This window comes from Ovis aries, chromosome 12 (genome assembly GCF_016772045.2).
Source record: "Ovis aries strain OAR_USU_Benz2616 breed Rambouillet chromosome 12, ARS-UI_Ramb_v3.0, whole genome shotgun sequence".
NCBI classification, from domain to species: Eukaryota; Metazoa; Chordata; class Mammalia; order Artiodactyla; family Bovidae; genus Ovis; species Ovis aries.
In genome coordinates this window covers 29,263,642-29,281,271 of record NC_056065.1, presented here as the reverse complement: position 1 = coordinate 29,281,271, position 17,630 = coordinate 29,263,642, and the positions used below count along the sequence as shown (strand labels likewise).

The following is a 17,630-nucleotide window of genomic DNA, read 5'->3' as shown; positions in this document are numbered from 1 at the left end:
TAGAATATTCTGTAACTACACAAAGCTAGCTTTCTCCTCTTGCTTGCTTAGCATCCTAAAGGAAGTCATTCTTTGTGTATTTTTGTTACACTTGGCTAATAAGTGATCTCTCTTTTTACCACAATAGCATCCAGTAAAATCCTTTCATTCAAAGAAATATCTTAATAGAAATACTGAATAAAGTAAAGATATAACTTGTAGTTAAATTTCTGTCAGTTCTGAATTCCAATCATATTAAATAATCTAACTACCTTCTTAGAAATTACTTTCTTCACAAAATCCCACTAATCAATCCATCAATCAGTATATCTCTGTATCTGTCTCACAGGTGCTCACTCACTCTCTCTTAATCTCTGCACACAAACACACAAATCCACAGAATTGTATTCCATACGTGTAATATGCATTCTGTATATAGAAGTCAAAGGAGTTAAAGGATTCTTCTAAATATTTTTATTATAAATCTTGATTAAAAACTTTCAGATATTTTATAGAATTAATATGGTATTTTCAGTTGAACTTGAAAATTAAAATTTAATATCCTCATTTTTATGTAGATGAGATGCTATGACTTTCTTATGTTCGTCTATAGATTCTCTTTTACAACTTACTTATTTTTAAATTTCCAGATTGAAGTAGTTTTTACAATTTACTTATTTTTAAATTTCCAGATTGAAGTAGTTTTTACAAATTGAACAAATACTAATGTTTTATTTGTAGATATTGCAGACAGAATTTAAATTACCAACAGTGAGAATTTTAGTTCCTTGAGATAATTTTTCCTTATTGCTATTTTGTTTGGCTATACTTACATTTATTTTTAGTGATGTTTGAAGTAGATGGAGTGTTTTATGACATTTATTTCCTCTTTTCCCCTGGATTCAGACTGTAGACTCTACTCCACTTCCAGTTCATACACCAACCTTAAGGAAAAAGGGATGCCCTGGTTCAACTGGCTTTCCACCGAAGGTATTCAATCTAGTTATAAGCATGGTGTGTTCTAAAAAACAAAGAGAGAGAGAGAGAATGGATTTCTTCTGCTTTTTGTATTTACCATGATTTTTACTACTGGTTTCCTTAAAATTACAAACATAAAAGCTGAGAAAGAGAATAAATTCTATATGAATGGAAATAATCACCACTGAGAAAGGTAGGGCAAACATGCAAATTGTTTTGCTTTATTTCCATCTTCTTAAATTCACTGTTTTGAAGTCTGTTAATATGGAATGAGCATATACCATCTAACCCAATCGTCTCTTTCCTGAAGAAAAACATTTTACACAGAACCATAAAGAGATGCTTACTGCTGTTTATGTTAGCAGAGTTGGAAATAGGAGAAAAATAGGTAAAATATGGCTGAAGTGTAACAAAATCACATTTATATAAGTTATCAACACCCAAATATTTCTAATTCCTAAGGATATATACATATCCAAGGACCTGTGTAGATCACGTTAGATTGGGTGATCGATTTCATGGGGAAAGATTGACAGTGGATCCTCAGGATGAATTTTTTTTGAAAGTAAGACCAAATTAAATTAGAGGGGCCTCCACGAAGCTCTGGTGATAACATTTCATGGACTGAATATTAACTTAATTTTTGTACACCTGTTGTCCCTCTCCACAAAATAAAGGTTACTTCATGGTTTCTAAAAGATTGACTCTACAATTATCTCAATATAAAAGTATTTAAAAGGTAAAAAAAGTTATTTAAAAATTATTTAAGAAAGGTTTGCTCCAGATAAAGTCACCTTTACTTGTCTTGTATAGTGTTGAATCCTAATTGTACAACCACTAGTTTGTAAGTTTTCAAAAAGGATTGGCTCTACTTTGTTCTCACATCTCTTATTAAAAGTATTTTACCTCATCCATTGAGTAGCTTGAAGTCTGCAGCACTGACAAATTGGAATGAAAAGAACACGTCTTCATATCCACCTCTTTAAATTTTGAGGTTATAGTTATTTCTTATTTTACTCCAAATTACTGCATAACCTAAAATTAATGTGTTCATGCTTTAGGTTTAATGCCCTTTTACTAGACTTTTTTTTTTTCTTCCTCCAGCTACCTTTTATGGAAGTATTAGAAATCAGATATTGACCAGAAGACAAGAAAGGGGATCTTAGAAACCTCCAGAAGCCAAGTGGTCTAGAACTTAGGACTGAATAGACCCTAGTCTAGAGTCAGACACCCCTGAAGCAACTTAGCACGAGCACATGTTATATATTATACTATCCTCAGTTGGAATTAGTGAAACATGGGCTTTTTAATCTTTATTAATAAATCATGTCTACATCTTACAGTTTAACCAGCACCTGCCACTTGATCATTTAAAATTAATGTTCTGCTAAAACGTTGTTTATATTTCCTATCGCTGCATACTCAGTTAAAATTATAATATTCTCAGTAGATCTCTGGAGAAAAAGTATATAATAAATGTGTTTTGTAAGTAATTTTTGGAGAGTGTGAAGTAATACTGTTGAATTTGTCACTGGCACAGTTGTTTTATTACTGTCATTTCAAACATGTCTTCTTATCTTTTGGAAAAAGCTAAAAAAGGACAGAATTACTTACCTTGAGCAGTTGACTACTCTTTCACTGTATTAAAAGCCTACAGAACAAATTAGTAACAAACTGAATTGTTTCATTAATTCATTTTGAACAACTGAAAAAGTTATCAGCAGTAGAAATTTTACTCTAAATAGTTGCTAAAAGTGCAAAAAAGTAAGAATAAGATCAGTATACAGGAGAAATGTTGGACAAAAATTGATGTGATATTAACAAATTAGGTATTTGTTCATTGTTAAGGGCATAGCGGCCCTTAGTATTGAGCTAACTATGTCTTATGCAGTCTGATTTTTTTTTTTTAAGATCATATTTTTCATTTACATGTTTTTGAATAGTCAGACTTTGAAAGATGGCAGAATCAGATCTGGGCATGACTTTTAACTCTACCAGTAGCTAACTACTCATCAGGAACTTATGTAATCTCTCTGAGTTTCACTTTCTTCATCTATAAAAAGAAATACACCTATCTTCCCAGAGGCGTTGTCTCCATTAAATGAGATGATAGAGAAGTACTGGCACAATGTCTGCACTTTGACTTGATCAGCCACATACAAAAATTATAAAGCCATTGAAAGATAGTCTGTATTCTACTTAGAATAAAGTCAAATCCCGGTGCTGCTTTGAAACTAGGTCCCAAGGAACTCCTAAAATAGATTGGTTTGAGGCTGGACCAGAGCTCATGACTGCTTTAAATGCTGGGTTTTCAGTCTGTCTCTGGAATAATACATGTGTGTTTTTATCTGCTCAAGTGTAATACTGCCTGCTTCCAAAGGAGGAAAGATGTTTGTTAAACATATTACTTGTTTTTGGTCCCAGAAAATCAAATACGTGATTTATAGTAGGGACAAGAGTTTTAAGTTACTCTTTGTCTTTCATAAAAAGATATAAAAGCCCATTTGTTTTTTTTATATAGGTATAAATATAGAAACTTTTACCCAACTCATTGCCAAAGAACAATCTGAGGAATTACAAAGGCCCTGAAGTCAAAATTTGTGGGAGTAGGGGGGGGACACTGCAATTTATTTTATAACTTTTCAAGTGGCATTCAAGAGCAGTTGATTATCATTTAACTTCTTATATTATCTTTAGAACACTCCAGCTCAATATTGTCTAATAAAAATATTTGAAGCGTATTATTTATAGAAAGGAATTAGAAATCATTCTAATTTTGAATTAGAAAACATAGCAGCTGGTGTGTTCACAGAGGTTCACCTTATGGGAATCCTTTAAATGATTTTTATCAATTTGTTTTGCAGCGCAAGACTCATCAGTTTTTTGTCAAATCTTTTACCACTCCTACCAAGTGTCATCAGTGTACCTCTTTGATGGTGGGTTTGATAAGACAAGGATGTTCTTGTGAAGGTGAGAATTAAATAGTAAGAAAATGTGACTTTAGAGTCCTAACGTTTACTCCCTAAATTGTAATCAAAAAGCGTTGTTCTCTTTAGAAGGTATATGAATGTTTATTTATTTGACTTAATCATTTGCTTTTCTTTGGATAATAAACTGAGCGCCTTGCTAAAGTCTGTTGAATATTGGAAACTAGACAGATAGTTCCTAGAAGCATGTTCCAGGGGGGATATATTTATGTTGCATTCACCTTTGTTTCATTATTGAGGTGAATTTGTGGTCCCCTGAATGGTAACCTATATGACAAAATAGGTGAAAGTTATTCTTGAATCTATTCATTTTACTCTTGCTTAGTTTGTTAGAGAAGTTATTATTAAGTAAACAATGCAGTATCTTTTTAGAAATATTAAATGTCTGCTATAATGCTTCAAAAGATATTTTACTCCTAGTGTTAGTAGCAGAGGTTTTCCCCTACCGGTCACTGATTCATCCATCACATGCTTGCATAATGCCTGCTCTGTGCTTTTAGGCACTGGGGATACAGTGTTCTATGTTTGACTAGTTCTCACAACTCACGTAGAAGATCCAGATTGCATTACCCTAACTAGTCTCTTAGATGCTTGGATTTAGAACAAAAGAAAATGGGCAGACATGAGAAATAAGAGATTTGAGGTATGAATATGTGAAGTGATGTATATGAATGATGTTTTCCAAGGAAAACATAAGAGTGAAAAAGAGAATAAATATGAGGACCAAGCCTTGGGAAACATAATTAAGGGGAGGTAAAAGATAAAGATAACAAAATAATCTGAGAATGAATAAGCTGTCACTGACTAGGAAGAGTCTAAAGTCTACTGGAAGAATTTGTACAGTTTTTAAGCCTTGTCTCATTGTGAAACTTAGCCAGTACTTATAAACGTGACTCTTTTAATCTGTTGATCAGAAAGAATCCTGGGCAACTACTTGGCTTCAGGTCCCTTGTCATTTTTTATGAATCAGAATCCTTTGCAATTCTGTAGTAGGAATTTTTGAGATCTTTCCAACTCTCTTCCCTTCTCAGGTCCCATGCCATGAAATTGGGCCTGTCTTTCTTCAGACTCTTTGAAACTACCCTATAAAACAGTGGGGACACATAGACTATGCCCAGGCTTTGATAAATATATAATGTGGTTATAACCTCTCAAGATTCCTGTCATTTTAAGTCTTCTTGGTTGATTTAAATTAGATCCAGTATAAGGCAATAATTTTGTTGTTTCCATTACCTGATGAAAGTAAGATTTTGCTTAGTAAAACAAATTATAATTTGTTAGATGCTCTACTTAGAAGTGAATGAGCTGTGTGACAGAAGATGGATAGCTTTTGATAATTAATGCAAGTCCCTCTTCCTTCTTTGTTGGTTTTATATCCATTTGTGATACTCAGTTCATTTCCGCATGTGTATGTGTTCCCATGATGCTATCGCTTCAGCTCCACTTTTATTCTTTCAAAATATTCTCCAGGATCCCCCTTAGAGTAGGAATTGTCTGAATAGATACTTAGTCTGTCACCCCTCCAACCCAGCTTGTTCATTTTAGATATTTAATTCTTTAATTCTCAACCAACCAAGTCTCAATGGAAGAGAGTTTATTTTTAGTTATCTCAGGTTCATCATATAAGTATCAAGAGGTCTCATGGCCGTAGTGTTAATAGTAATGTATGCAGGCTCTGAGCCAGACTGCCTGGTTTTGAATTCCAGCCGTGTCATTTATGAGTTCTGTGACCCAGGCAAAGTCATATGTAAATAGTGGTATTGTACCTATCTTCAGTTCAGTTCAGTTCAGTCGCTCAGTCTTGTCTGACTCTTTGTGACACCGTGACTCACAGCACGTCAGGCCTCCCTGTCCAGCACCATCTCCCGGAGTTCACTCAGACCCACGTGCATAGAGTCAGTGATGCGATCCAGCCATCTCATCCTCTGTCGTCCCCTTCTGCTCCCGCCCCGAATCCCTCCCAGCATCAGGGTCTTTTCCAATGAGTCAACTCTTCGCATGAGGAGGCCAAAGTACTGGAGTTTCAGCTTCAGCATCATTCCTTCCAAAGAACGCCCAGGGCTGATCTCCTTCAGAATGGACTGGTTGGATCTCCTTGCAGTCCAAGGGACTCTCAAGAGTCTTCTCCAACACCACAGTTCAAAAGCATCAATTCTTAGGTGCTCAGCCTTCTTCACAGTGCAACTCACACATCCGTACATGACCACAGGAAAAACCGTAGCCTTGACTTGACAGACCTTTGTTGGCAAAGTAACATCTCTGCTTTTGAATATGCTATCTAGGTTGGTCATAACTTTTCTTCCAAGGAGTAAGCGTCTTTTAATTTCATGGCTGCAATCACTATCTGTAGTGATTTTGGAGCCCAAAAAAATAAAGTCTGACACTGTTTCCACTGTTTCCCCATCTATTTCCTATGAAGTGATGGGACCAGATGCCATGATCTTTGTTTTCTGAATGTTGAGCTTTAAGCCAACTTTTTTGCTCTCCTCTTTCACTTTCATCAAGAGGCTTTTTAGCTCCTCTTCACTTTCTGCCATAAGGGAGGTATCATCTGCATATCTGAGGTTATTGATAGTTCTCCCAGCAATCTTGATTCCAGCTTGTGTTTCTTCCAGTCCAGCGTTTCTCATGATGTACTCTGCATAGAAGTTAAATAAGCAGGGTGACAATATACAGCCTTGACGTACTCCTTTTCCTATTTGGAACCAGTCTGTTGTTCCATATCCAATTCTAACTGTTGCTTCCTGACCTGCATATAGGTTTCTCAAGAGGCAGGTCAGGTGGTCTGTATTCCCATTTCTTTCAGAACTTTCCACGGTTTATTGTGATCCACACAGTCAAAGGCTTTGGCATAGTCAATAAAGCAGAAATAGATGTTTTCTGGAACTCTCTTGCTTTTTCCATGATCCAGCAGATGTTGGCAATTTGATCTCTGGTTCCTCTGCCTTTTCTAAAATCAGCTTGAACGTCTGGAAGTTCACCGTTCACGTATTGCTGAAGCCTGGCTTGGAGAATTTTGAGCATGACTTTACTAGCATGTGAGATGAGTGCAATTGTGCAGTAATTTGAGCATTCTTTGGCATTGCCTTTCTTTGGGATTGGAATGAAAACTGACCTTTTTCAGTCCGATGGCCACTGCTGAGGTTTCCAAATTTGCTGGCATATTGAGTGCAGCACTTTCACAGCATCATCTTTCAGGATCTGAAATAGCTCAACTGGAATTCCATCACCTCCACTAGCTTTGTTTGTAGTGATGCTTTCTAAGGCCACTTGACTTCACATTCCAGATGTCTGGCTCTAGGTGAGTGATCACACCATCGTGGTTATCTTGGTCATGAAGATCTTTTTTGTATAGTTCTTCTGTGTATTCTTGCCACCTCTTCTTGATATCTTCTGCTTCTGTTAGGTCCATACCATTTCTGTCCTTTATCAAGCCCATCTTTGCATGAAATGTTCCCTTGGTATCTCTAATTTTCTTGAAGATATCTCTAGTCTTTCCCATTCTGTTGTTTTCCTCTATTTCTTTGCATTGATCGCTAAAGAAGGCTTTCTTATCTCTTCTTGCTATTCTTTGGAACTCTGCATTCAGATGCTTGTATCTTTCCTTTTCTCCTTTGCTTTTCGCTTCTCTTCTTTTCACAGCTATTTGTAAGGCCTCCTCAGACAGCCATTTTGCTTTTTTGCATTTCTTTTCCATGGGGATGGTCTTGATCCCTGTCTCCTGTACAGTGTCACGAACCTCCGTCCATAGTTCATCAGGCACTCTATCTATCAGATCTAGTCCCTTAAATCGCTTTCTCACTTCCACTGTATAATCATAAGGGATTTGATTTAGGTCATACCTGAATGGTCTAGTGGTTTTCCCTACTTTCTTCAATTTGAGTCTGAATTTGGCAATAAGGAGTTCATGATCTGAGCCACAGTCAGCTCCTGGTCTTGTTTTTGTCGACTGTATAGAGCTTCTCCATCTTTGGCTGCAAAGAATATAATCAATCTGATTTCACTGTTGACCATCTGGTGATGTCCATGTGTAGAGTCTTCTCTTGTGTTGTTGGAAGAGGGTGTTTGCTATGACCAGTGCATTTTCTTGGGAAAACTCTATTAGTCTTTGCCCTGCTTCATTCCACATTCCAAGGCCAAATTTGCCTGTTACTCCAGGTGTTTCTTGACTTCCTACTTTTGCATTCCAGTCCCCCATAATGAAAAGGACATCTATTTTGGGTGTTAGTTCTACAAGGTCTTGTAGGTCTTCATAGAACCATTCAGCTTCAGCTTCTTCAGTGTTACTGGTTGGGGCATAGACTTGGATTAAAGTGATATTGAATGGTTTGCCTTGGAAACAACAGACATCATTCTGTCGTTTTTGAGATTGCATCCAAGTACTGCATTTCAGACTCTTTTGTTGACCATGATGGCTACTCCATTTCTTCTAAGGGATTCCTGCCCACAGTAGTAGATATAATGGTCATCTGAGTTAAATTCACCCATTCCAGTCCATTTTAGTCGCTGATTCCTAGAATGTCGACATTCACTCTTACCATCTCCTGTTTGACCACTTCCAATTTGCCTTGATTCATGGACCTGACATTCCAGGTTCCTATGCAATATTACTCTTTACAACATCGGATCTTGCTTCTATCACCAATCACATCCAGAACTGGGTATTGTGTTTGCTTTGGCTCCATCCCTTTATTCTTTCTGGAGTTATTTCTCAACTGATATCCAGTAGCATATTGGGCACCTACTGACCTGGGGAGTTCCTCTTTCAGTATCCCATCATTTTGCCTATCTTACATTATTGCATATTATTGCAAAAAATTTAAAACACCCAAGAAAGTTAACTATTGTTATTATCTTAGTAGTAGTTTAAATATATATAATAATATCAACAACTCCTAAAATTTAAATACCTTTTTAATCATTGAGCAATTTAAATTTCAAAGAGAGGGACTGGTAAAGTTTGCCAGATATTGCAGAAATGTCAGGTAATTTAATGTCCATCAGTGATTCCTAGAGGAGAAATTTCAGAATAAGTACCCAACTGCAGTGAGATGAAGAGTTAGAACTGCAGAAGCTGCTTTTTTAGGAATTCAGTTTAAAACGGTCATTTTAGTCTCAAGATTAGATTTGTTGCCATTTATTTGCTTCTCATTTTGATCACTAGTGTTAACACAGAACAATAATATTACAGTAATGAAAAGAAGTATTTACTATTTCTCTTTGCAAGAACCTATTAGCAAATGAATCAGCTCTCCAAATGACAAAAACGGTTTAAAATAAAACCAGAGATAATCATTCATCTAACATGGCACTTTGCCTATAATGAGTGCTCAGTGAGTATTCTCTTTGTAAAAATGAATTTTTCTTGAACACTGTTTCTTTTTTCCCCTCCGAAAGTGTGTGGATTTTCATGTCACATAACTTGTGTCAACAAAGCTCCAACTGCTTGTCCAGTTCCTCCTGAACAGACAAAAGGTCCTCTGGGTATAGATCCACAGAAAGGAATAGGAACAGCATATGAAGGGCATGTCAGGGTAAGTATGGTTAGGTTAGATTTAGACTAATCTTTTAAGGTTTATTAATGAATTAGGAAATGTCAGTTACCTTACAGACATAGTCCTTGACCGAAAATTCAGTGAATAAAATTCACCTAACAATTTTATTTCATTCAGAGAAATGATTTGAACACAAAAACCTGGTTTTTGCTTGGAATAAATTTCAGAGTGTCTCAAAATTGTCTGTACTGTCCCTACAGCATAATGTTCAGATGTTTAAATCTCCTTAAAGGAGTCTGTAGCACTTAGTCTTGCTGGAGAGGTGGTATATTCTTATGAAGTGTGAGATACTGTCAAGACGTAATCTTACTTATAATCTTGAATAATATTTAAAGTGTACACTGCCTTTCATCCTATTACCAAATTTGGCTTTTATGCCACTTAGAAATCTGTGAATGTTATTTTAATGAATTACTAGAGAAAATTAAAATGGTACTGTTAAAAATTTTTCAGAATCAAATGTCATTCCTTGTTTGAAGAATGTGTTGTCACGCTTGCTCATGTTATTAATGATGTATATGTTCCATCTGCTACTTTACCAACCACAGTGGCAGACTTACAACATGTGTATGTTGTCTTTAGGTTTTCACCCTGCAGTTACATATGTAATTAAAAGGGTTCTGATTGACATTTCAGTTCTGGTTGTTTTGCTTGTTTGTTTGCCTAAGATCCCTAAGCCAGCTGGAGTGAAGAAAGGATGGCAGAGAGCACTGGCTGTCGTTTGTGACTTCAAGCTCTTTCTGTACGATATTGCCGAAGGAAAGGCATCTCAGCCCAGTGTTGTAGTCAGTCAAGTGATTGACATGAGGTAAGTTTTCAGAGATGAAAATATTTGTATCTCTGCAACACAGAAATACAAAGTGTGTGGTTTTTCTTCTGATTATATTGCCATATTTTTATTTAAATCTAATTTCACAGTAATTTTCTCATTTACTAATACTGCAGTCACAACATAATTACAAATAGGAAATATGGTATCGTTATAGAACAGGTTGATGTGCGTGTGTATGCATGTTGGGTCTGGGAGTCTGGGAAAAGAGGTTAGTGCTTGAAAACCAAAAGACCAGTTAAAGGCTTCTGGGGTAGTAGAGGCCTAATGTGTAAAGTCTATATCATCACTTAAAGCAAAGGCTTCAGTATAATTTCAGTGTGAGGAAAGGAAATAAAAATCTCAAAATCAGACAGGTTCTTGGAATATAAAATGAAGCCGTGAACATTTAAGTTAAGTACATCTCTTAAATGTTTCTGGTCTCATTTTCAAACTCTCTCCTCTACTTAACCCCTTCTCGTGACTCCAGACATTCTCCCTCAGTGATCTTATTTACTCCTGTAGCTTGAAGCATCATCTCCGCATTGAGATGACTCCCGAACATATGTCTCCAGACCCGTGCTCAAAACTAAAATTTCCAGTTCTGGCTCACATAAGCATTTCATACCAGCATCTAAAACACATTATCATCTTCCCCATACATGTGAAATATAAAGAAATACGTTTCTTTATTTGCAAGAAACTTTAAAATATTAGCAAGGAAAATTTGACAGAACCTGCTAAGGGACCAAATATAGAAAGATAGGGAGAAGAATGAAAGATAAGACTAAGATGTCAAATCTTCAAGATCAAGAGAATGATGGTACCAATAACCAAATTAAAGAAATCACAAGGAAGAGATTATTGTGGAAGGGATCTGTCTTAGGATTTCCTAAGGAACAGTAAAACATCAGATGAGCTGTGTTGAAGGAACAATAAAATGGCAGATGAGCTGTGTTGAGGGCACTTGACGTGTATTATCAGAGCAGACCTACTAGGATCCAGATCCACATGTCCTGTGCTTACTGGCATTGTGACACTGAGTAGTAAGCCAGAAATGATTTCTAACTCTTGTGTAGTGTGGCACTGTCAAATTACACCTGATAAGTTACTTTCGGCACTATCAGTTACCAAGAAAGAAAATTCAAAAATTTAAAAAATTCACTTTGGATGTTCTGTGCAATTAAATTTTGAGGATTGCTTCATATGTGTTATTTAGATGCACAGCCAAAACCACACCACATACCCATATACGCTAACTTTTAATGTCTCACTTTTCCTTCAGGGATGAAGAATTTTCTGTGAGTTCAGTCTTGGCTTCTGATGTTATTCATGCAAGTCGAAAAGATATACCCTGTATATTTAGAGTAAGTCTGTGTGTTATAATTTGATCACTGAATTATTTGCTTTTAAAAACTAAATGTTTTACCTCTCTCTGTAGATCACAAACTTACTTGGAATATAACCAAATCTTACAGACAGTTTGTGCAAAGTAAACACTGAATTAGTAAAAGACCAATAGAAAGCTTGAATATATGGCTTCTAAAATAGGTTTCATCTTGGATAATATTTTTGAGTCACATTCAATTTTCAGATAAGTACTACCACAAGAAGAATAAGTGTGAGATTTCTCAATTTTTTTAAAAAATAAGTTTCTTTAAGATCTTGTTTACGAGTTAGAACGTTTTAGTTTTATTGCTCTGTAATAACCACCCCAAAACTTAGCGGCTTTACTTTTCACCATTCTATGGGCCAGTTCTTCTGGTGTCGACTGGAGAGTCTCTCGTATGGCTGCATTCAGCTCATTTGGGGCTGGAATGGCCGAAACAACCTTACTTTCACGTCTGAGGCCTTGGTTCTGGCTGTTAGCCCTGGTACTTGGCTGGTCTCTGGGCCACCTCAGTTCTCTTTGTGGGCTCTCTCCATGTGGCCTCTAATCTTTCACTAGTCTGGCTGAGCTCTCCGTGACTGGCTTCCAAGAGAGGAGAAGCAGCTGCCAGGCCTTTTAAGGCCTAGGCTCAAAACAGGCACAGTAACCCTTCTACATTCTGTTGGCCAAAGCAAGTCATGAGGTCATCCCAGACATAAAAGAAGGGGAAATAGACTGCATTTTTAGATAAGAACAGTGAAATTCCATAGGAAAAATTGTTGGTAGACATCTTTGGAGGCTGTCTAACACAGTGCAATCTCAAACTGATGAGTTAAGTAGGATAATGGAGATTTTTAAAAAAGGACTATTCTCTTGATGGTATGCCCATATACTTAGTAGAAGTATGTATCTTGTATCTAAGACCATACTTAGTCTCTCAGTTTCCTGACCAAAAACTGTTCTCTCTCCAGCTACCAAGGGAACCTACAGAGGCGCACTTATCTTACCTGATTCTAATTGTGGGATTTTATTGTCTCTGTTGCTTAAATTACTTTTAATAAAGGATCCATATATACATAAATTAAGTATTCTGATTATAGTATCATTGTAAAGTGATAAACCTTCATTTAAATATTAGTGCAAGTAATCTTCTCTAAGTTATTGTTATGAAATAACAGAATCTAAGTATTTCTGAGCATTTTTTACTTTTTTAAAATGAGTTGAAAATCAGTATCGTGTAGTGCTTATGAGCCTGGACACAGGATTCCAGTCTAGTTCTGTGCCCTTGGAGAAATTAATTTCTCTGCATTAATACCTATCTTGTAAAAATATTGATGAACTTCCCAGGTGGCACAGTGGTAAAAAATTCACCTGCCAATTCAGGAGATGGGGGTTCAATCCCTGAGTCGGGAAGATCCGGCGGAGTAGGAAATGGATACCCACTCCAGTATTCTTGCCTGGAGCAAGATGTTGATAGAGTTAATGAGTTAATACTTATAAAATGCTTTGATCAGTGTCTAGTGCTCAGTTATTACTCAGTAAATGTCAGTGGCTGTTGTTAAATGACTGTGTAATGAGTTTTTTGTGATGTATCTGGCACTCTGTAGCAAAGAAAATACAAATAACACTAACATTATGAATAACTAAACTCTATTAAAGGTATCACTTATTGAGTGCTCATTTTCTGGCTAATGCAAAGCAAACTAGCATAAGCATAAAACTGGCTTAAAAGATGTCAAGATGTTTCTAATATCATGAATTTTTATTAAATTGTCCTAGGTCACAGCTTCCCAGCTCTCAGCATCTAGTAACAAATGTTCCATCCTGATGCTAGCTGATAGTGAAAACGAGAAGAGTAAGTGGGTGGGAGTACTGAGTGAATTGCACAAGATTTTGAAGAAAAACAAATTCAGAGACCGCTCAGTCTATGTTCCCAAAGAGGCTTATGACAGCACTCTGCCCCTCATTAAAACAACCCAGGCAGCTGCAATCATAGGTATGGATATATAACATTTATCTTGTTATAATTGTTTATATACCTTGTCAACAGGGATTGGCTTTCATTAGGAATCCCTGATGTCTGACATAGTATGTGTTATATCACAGATGCTCAGTAAATGTTTATTGCCTGAATGAGACCATATTAAAGCTTTATTTCTCAGTAAACAAAAATGAATAACCTTTTCTAATGTATTTTCCTCTGAAAAAGCAACAGTGCTAAAGATTAACCTATTACCAAATCTATTTTATCCTTGCGTGACAGAAAAAGTTGCTTCTTAATGCGTAAGCTGTTTTATAAAGCATAAGTTTCCTAGGTAAAATACAGGTTACTTTACAAAGGTTATTGCGAAGTTTAAGTAAGATGGAATTTGTAACAGACTACCCATATATAAAATACCCTCAAAATTGGCAGCTTCTGTGTCTGGACGTTTAAATTTTTGCCATCTTCTTATGTATACTGCCAACTCTTGTTACTTTCTAGTAAATAATGAAAAGTTTGATGAGTAAAGTTCAAATGCCTTTCACAATTTTTCCCTCTCCAAATGAGAAATGGAACTGGATCCAGGGTGCTGACAAACTAGAGGTTTTTTTCACCTTTTATTGAATAAACATTTCTTTATTTTTGTAAGCATTGATAGAAATTATTTTTTAGTGATTGTTCTATTAAAAAAGACATGAGATAATATGAAGGAAATTTAATAGTATAAGTTATTGCTATATTTTAATTATTTTTATTTCAGTTTCTTTATACCATATTTCTTTATCTGTTTTATACTGTGAGTTTTATATAGGTTTTCACCTAATAAAAATATTTCATATTTATGTCTTGTATAGATCATGAAAGAATAGCTTTGGGGAATGAAGAAGGGTTATTTGTTGTGCATGTCACCAAAGATGGTAAGAGGAAATATTGTGGAGAAAATATTATTGATAGAAAATTCTAAACTATAGACTTTAAACTCTAAAAAAAACAGTCTTTGCTCTTATTTATTCTGTAATTGAAATTTTCCAGACCTAATTTGATACATTTATAAGTCAAAAGTTAATTTTTTAAATCTCTATAATCCTCTTTAGTTCTAAAATTTCTATGTATATTTTCTTTCTTGTGTCATTTTGTTTAACAGTTCTGCTGTATAAACTCAGACCGTATTTCTAAAGATAGTACATGAAAGAAAAACACAACGTGATTTTCCCATTGTTCTAATGGTACTAGAAGTGGTAATAGTCATTAAAATGTGTTTGTTGTTGGATTCTTTTATTCCAGAAGTTAATACAACAGATTTTTTTCTAGAGAGAAATTAAATACTAGGTGAAATAAAAAAGGAACCCATTTAATTTAGCATTCTTGAATGCTTCTAAATTATGTCTTTATATCAAGTTCAGTTCAGTTTAGTTCATTTCAGTTGCTCAGTCGTGTCCAGCTCTTTGCAACCCCACGAACTGCAGCACACCAGGCTTCCCTGTCTATCACCAACTCCTGGAGCTTGCTCAAACTCATGTCCATTGAGTCAGTGATGCCATCCAACCATCTCGTCCTGTCGTCCCCTTCTCCTCCTGCCTTCAGTCTTTCCCAGCATCAAGGGCTTTTCTAATGAGCCAGTTCTTTGCATCAGGTGGCCAAACTAGTGGAGCTTCAGCTTCAGCATCAGTCCTTCCAGTGAACATTCAGGACTGATTTCCTTTAGGATTGACTGGTTTGATCTCTATATCAAGTAAGATCATGGGAAAACAATGCATTTAAACTTCATTAATTTGTTACCCAAAGAAATACCTTTAGTGAAACGTGAGTCAGTTTTTAAAAATAGTAACCCCATGGTAAAACTTCACTAGAATTTGGTGAGAGTGAAAGGTTTTTCTTAAAGACCTGTCATGTTTTATCACATAGGAACTCTTTGCCATGGCTGCCAGAAATCTCAGTGCTAAATTCAATACCTTACTGTAGGTAGGTTAAATTATCTTTCAGTGAGTGTAATTATCTTCCTCTTTCTCCATATGGTTTCTGATATCTTAGTTTTTCTGTGTGTATCTCTGTCTTTATTATAAGTTAACATATTCCTTTGAGTATAATTGGGATGTGATTAATAAACAAAACATTATTTTTCAGTTGATTCATTATTCTTTCTTTGCATAGAAATTATTAGAGTTGGTGACAATAAGAAGATTCATCAGATAGAACTCATTCCAAATGATCAACTTGTTGCCGTGATCTCAGGACGAAATCGACACGTCCGACTTTTTCCTATGTCAGCTCTGGACGGGCGAGAGACTGATTTTTATAAGCTGGCAGAAACTAAAGGCTGTCAAACAATAACTTCTGGAAAAGTGCATCATGGAGCCCTTACATGCTTGTGTGTGGCTATGAAAAGGCAGGTCCTCTGTTATGAACTATTTCAGAGCAAGACGCGTCACAGAAAATTTAAGGAAATTCAAGTCCCATACAATGTCCAGTGGATGGCAATCTTCAGTGAGCAGCTCTGTGTGGGATTCCAGTCTGGATTTCTAAGATATCCCCTGAATGGAGAAGGAAGTCCATACAGTATGCTCCATTCAAATGACCATACACTCTCATTTATTGCACATCAACCAATGGATGCCATCTGTGCGGTCGAAATCTCCAGTAAAGAATACCTGCTGTGTTTTAACAGCATTGGGATATACACTGACTGCCAGGGCCGAAGATCTAGACAGCAGGAACTGATGTGGCCAGCGAATCCTTCCTCTTGTTGTAAGAGTTTTACTTTCGGCTGTCTTACCTTGCTGTCTCTTTCCTTCAACTTCATCTCCTATGTGTATTCATTATTATTGACAGGATTTTTTTAAAGTCATCTGTGAGGTTTTTCCTAGGCATTAATTATGTTGGTATGGAAAATAACCATACCTAGTTAACCTCATTAAGGTATGGTTAAGTTAACCATACCTAGTTAAACCATACCCAGGCCAGTGGGGTCAACATTAACAGGAACATAATTAAAGCTAATTGTCTTATGGAATATTTTACTTAGATAGATTTTTAATAACACATATGCTTTTATTTTGAGGAAGGCAATGGCACCCCACCCAGTACTCTTGCCTGGAAAATCCCATGGGCGGAGGAGCCTGGTAGGCTGCAGTCCACGGGGTTGCTAAGAGTTGGACACAACTGAGCGACTTCACTTTCACTTTTCATTTTCATGCACTGGAGTAGGAAATGGCAACCCACTCCAGTCTTCTTGCCTGGAGAAGCCCAGGGACAGGGGAGCCTGGTGGGCTGCCGTCTATGGGGTCGCACAGAGTCGGACACGACTGAAGTGACTTAGCAGCAGCAGCATGCTTTTATTTTGAAATAACCCTAAGGAGTTATGTTCATGGTCGCCCCCCAGATATAGTGCTTGTGAAGATTAACAGCTCATAAAACTCATAAAACTTCTGTGTTATTTTACTGAAAGAGATGTAACAGTGAGCAAAGTAGACAGTCTCACCCTCACAGAGCATAGAATGCAGTAGAAGGGATTCCTGACAGAACAAGGTGCAGTAAGGTCTCAGTGCTCTGGTAGCCAACGTACAAGTTCTGTAGAGGCACACAGGACGAGTGTCTACCCGGCAGGCTTTGTTTTTAGTGGAGGATACGTGGAGCATGTTTAAATGCTGAAGGGAACTAGCCGCTAGGGAGCCAGGAAAAGTTGACCTTGTGCTAAATATAAGAAACAGAGTAAGATCCCCAAGAAGGCCAAAGAGGCTGGAAGTCAGAACACAGGAAGAAGGATATGGAGCAGGATGGGAATTCTCTTCCACTGCAGCAAGACAGGAGGGATGCTGGGTATGAGGACAGTCAAGCTTAAAAGTTCAGTGTAAGAAAACGTAGGAGAGCCACATATGTGACTACAGAGAAATTGGGAAATCTAGATTTAAAAAGAAAAATACTTGTAATCCTACCTAGCCAGGCTTAACTATTCTTAACGTTTTGTTTCTTCTGA

General features: G+C 36.5%; 1 protein-coding gene across 21 annotated transcripts in view; it reads left to right on the top strand.

Annotated features, from left to right (window-relative positions):
• Positions 1-17,630, top strand: part of CDC42BPA (CDC42 binding protein kinase alpha) — a 298,329-nt gene that overhangs the window by 257,588 nt on the left and 23,111 nt on the right. For all 21 annotated transcript variants that reach the window (XM_004013640.6, XM_060396358.1, XM_060396357.1 and 18 more), the window contains 8 exons: positions 886-969; positions 3,822-3,927; positions 9,342-9,478; positions 10,168-10,307; positions 11,593-11,674; positions 13,456-13,672; positions 14,512-14,574; positions 15,809-16,402. In XM_004013640.6, the coding sequence (XP_004013689.2) occupies positions 886-969; positions 3,822-3,927; positions 9,342-9,478; positions 10,168-10,307; positions 11,593-11,674; positions 13,456-13,672; positions 14,512-14,574; positions 15,809-16,402 (1,423 nt within the window). The remainder of the gene's footprint in view (positions 1-885; positions 970-3,821; positions 3,928-9,341; positions 9,479-10,167; positions 10,308-11,592; positions 11,675-13,455; positions 13,673-14,511; positions 14,575-15,808; positions 16,403-17,630) is intronic.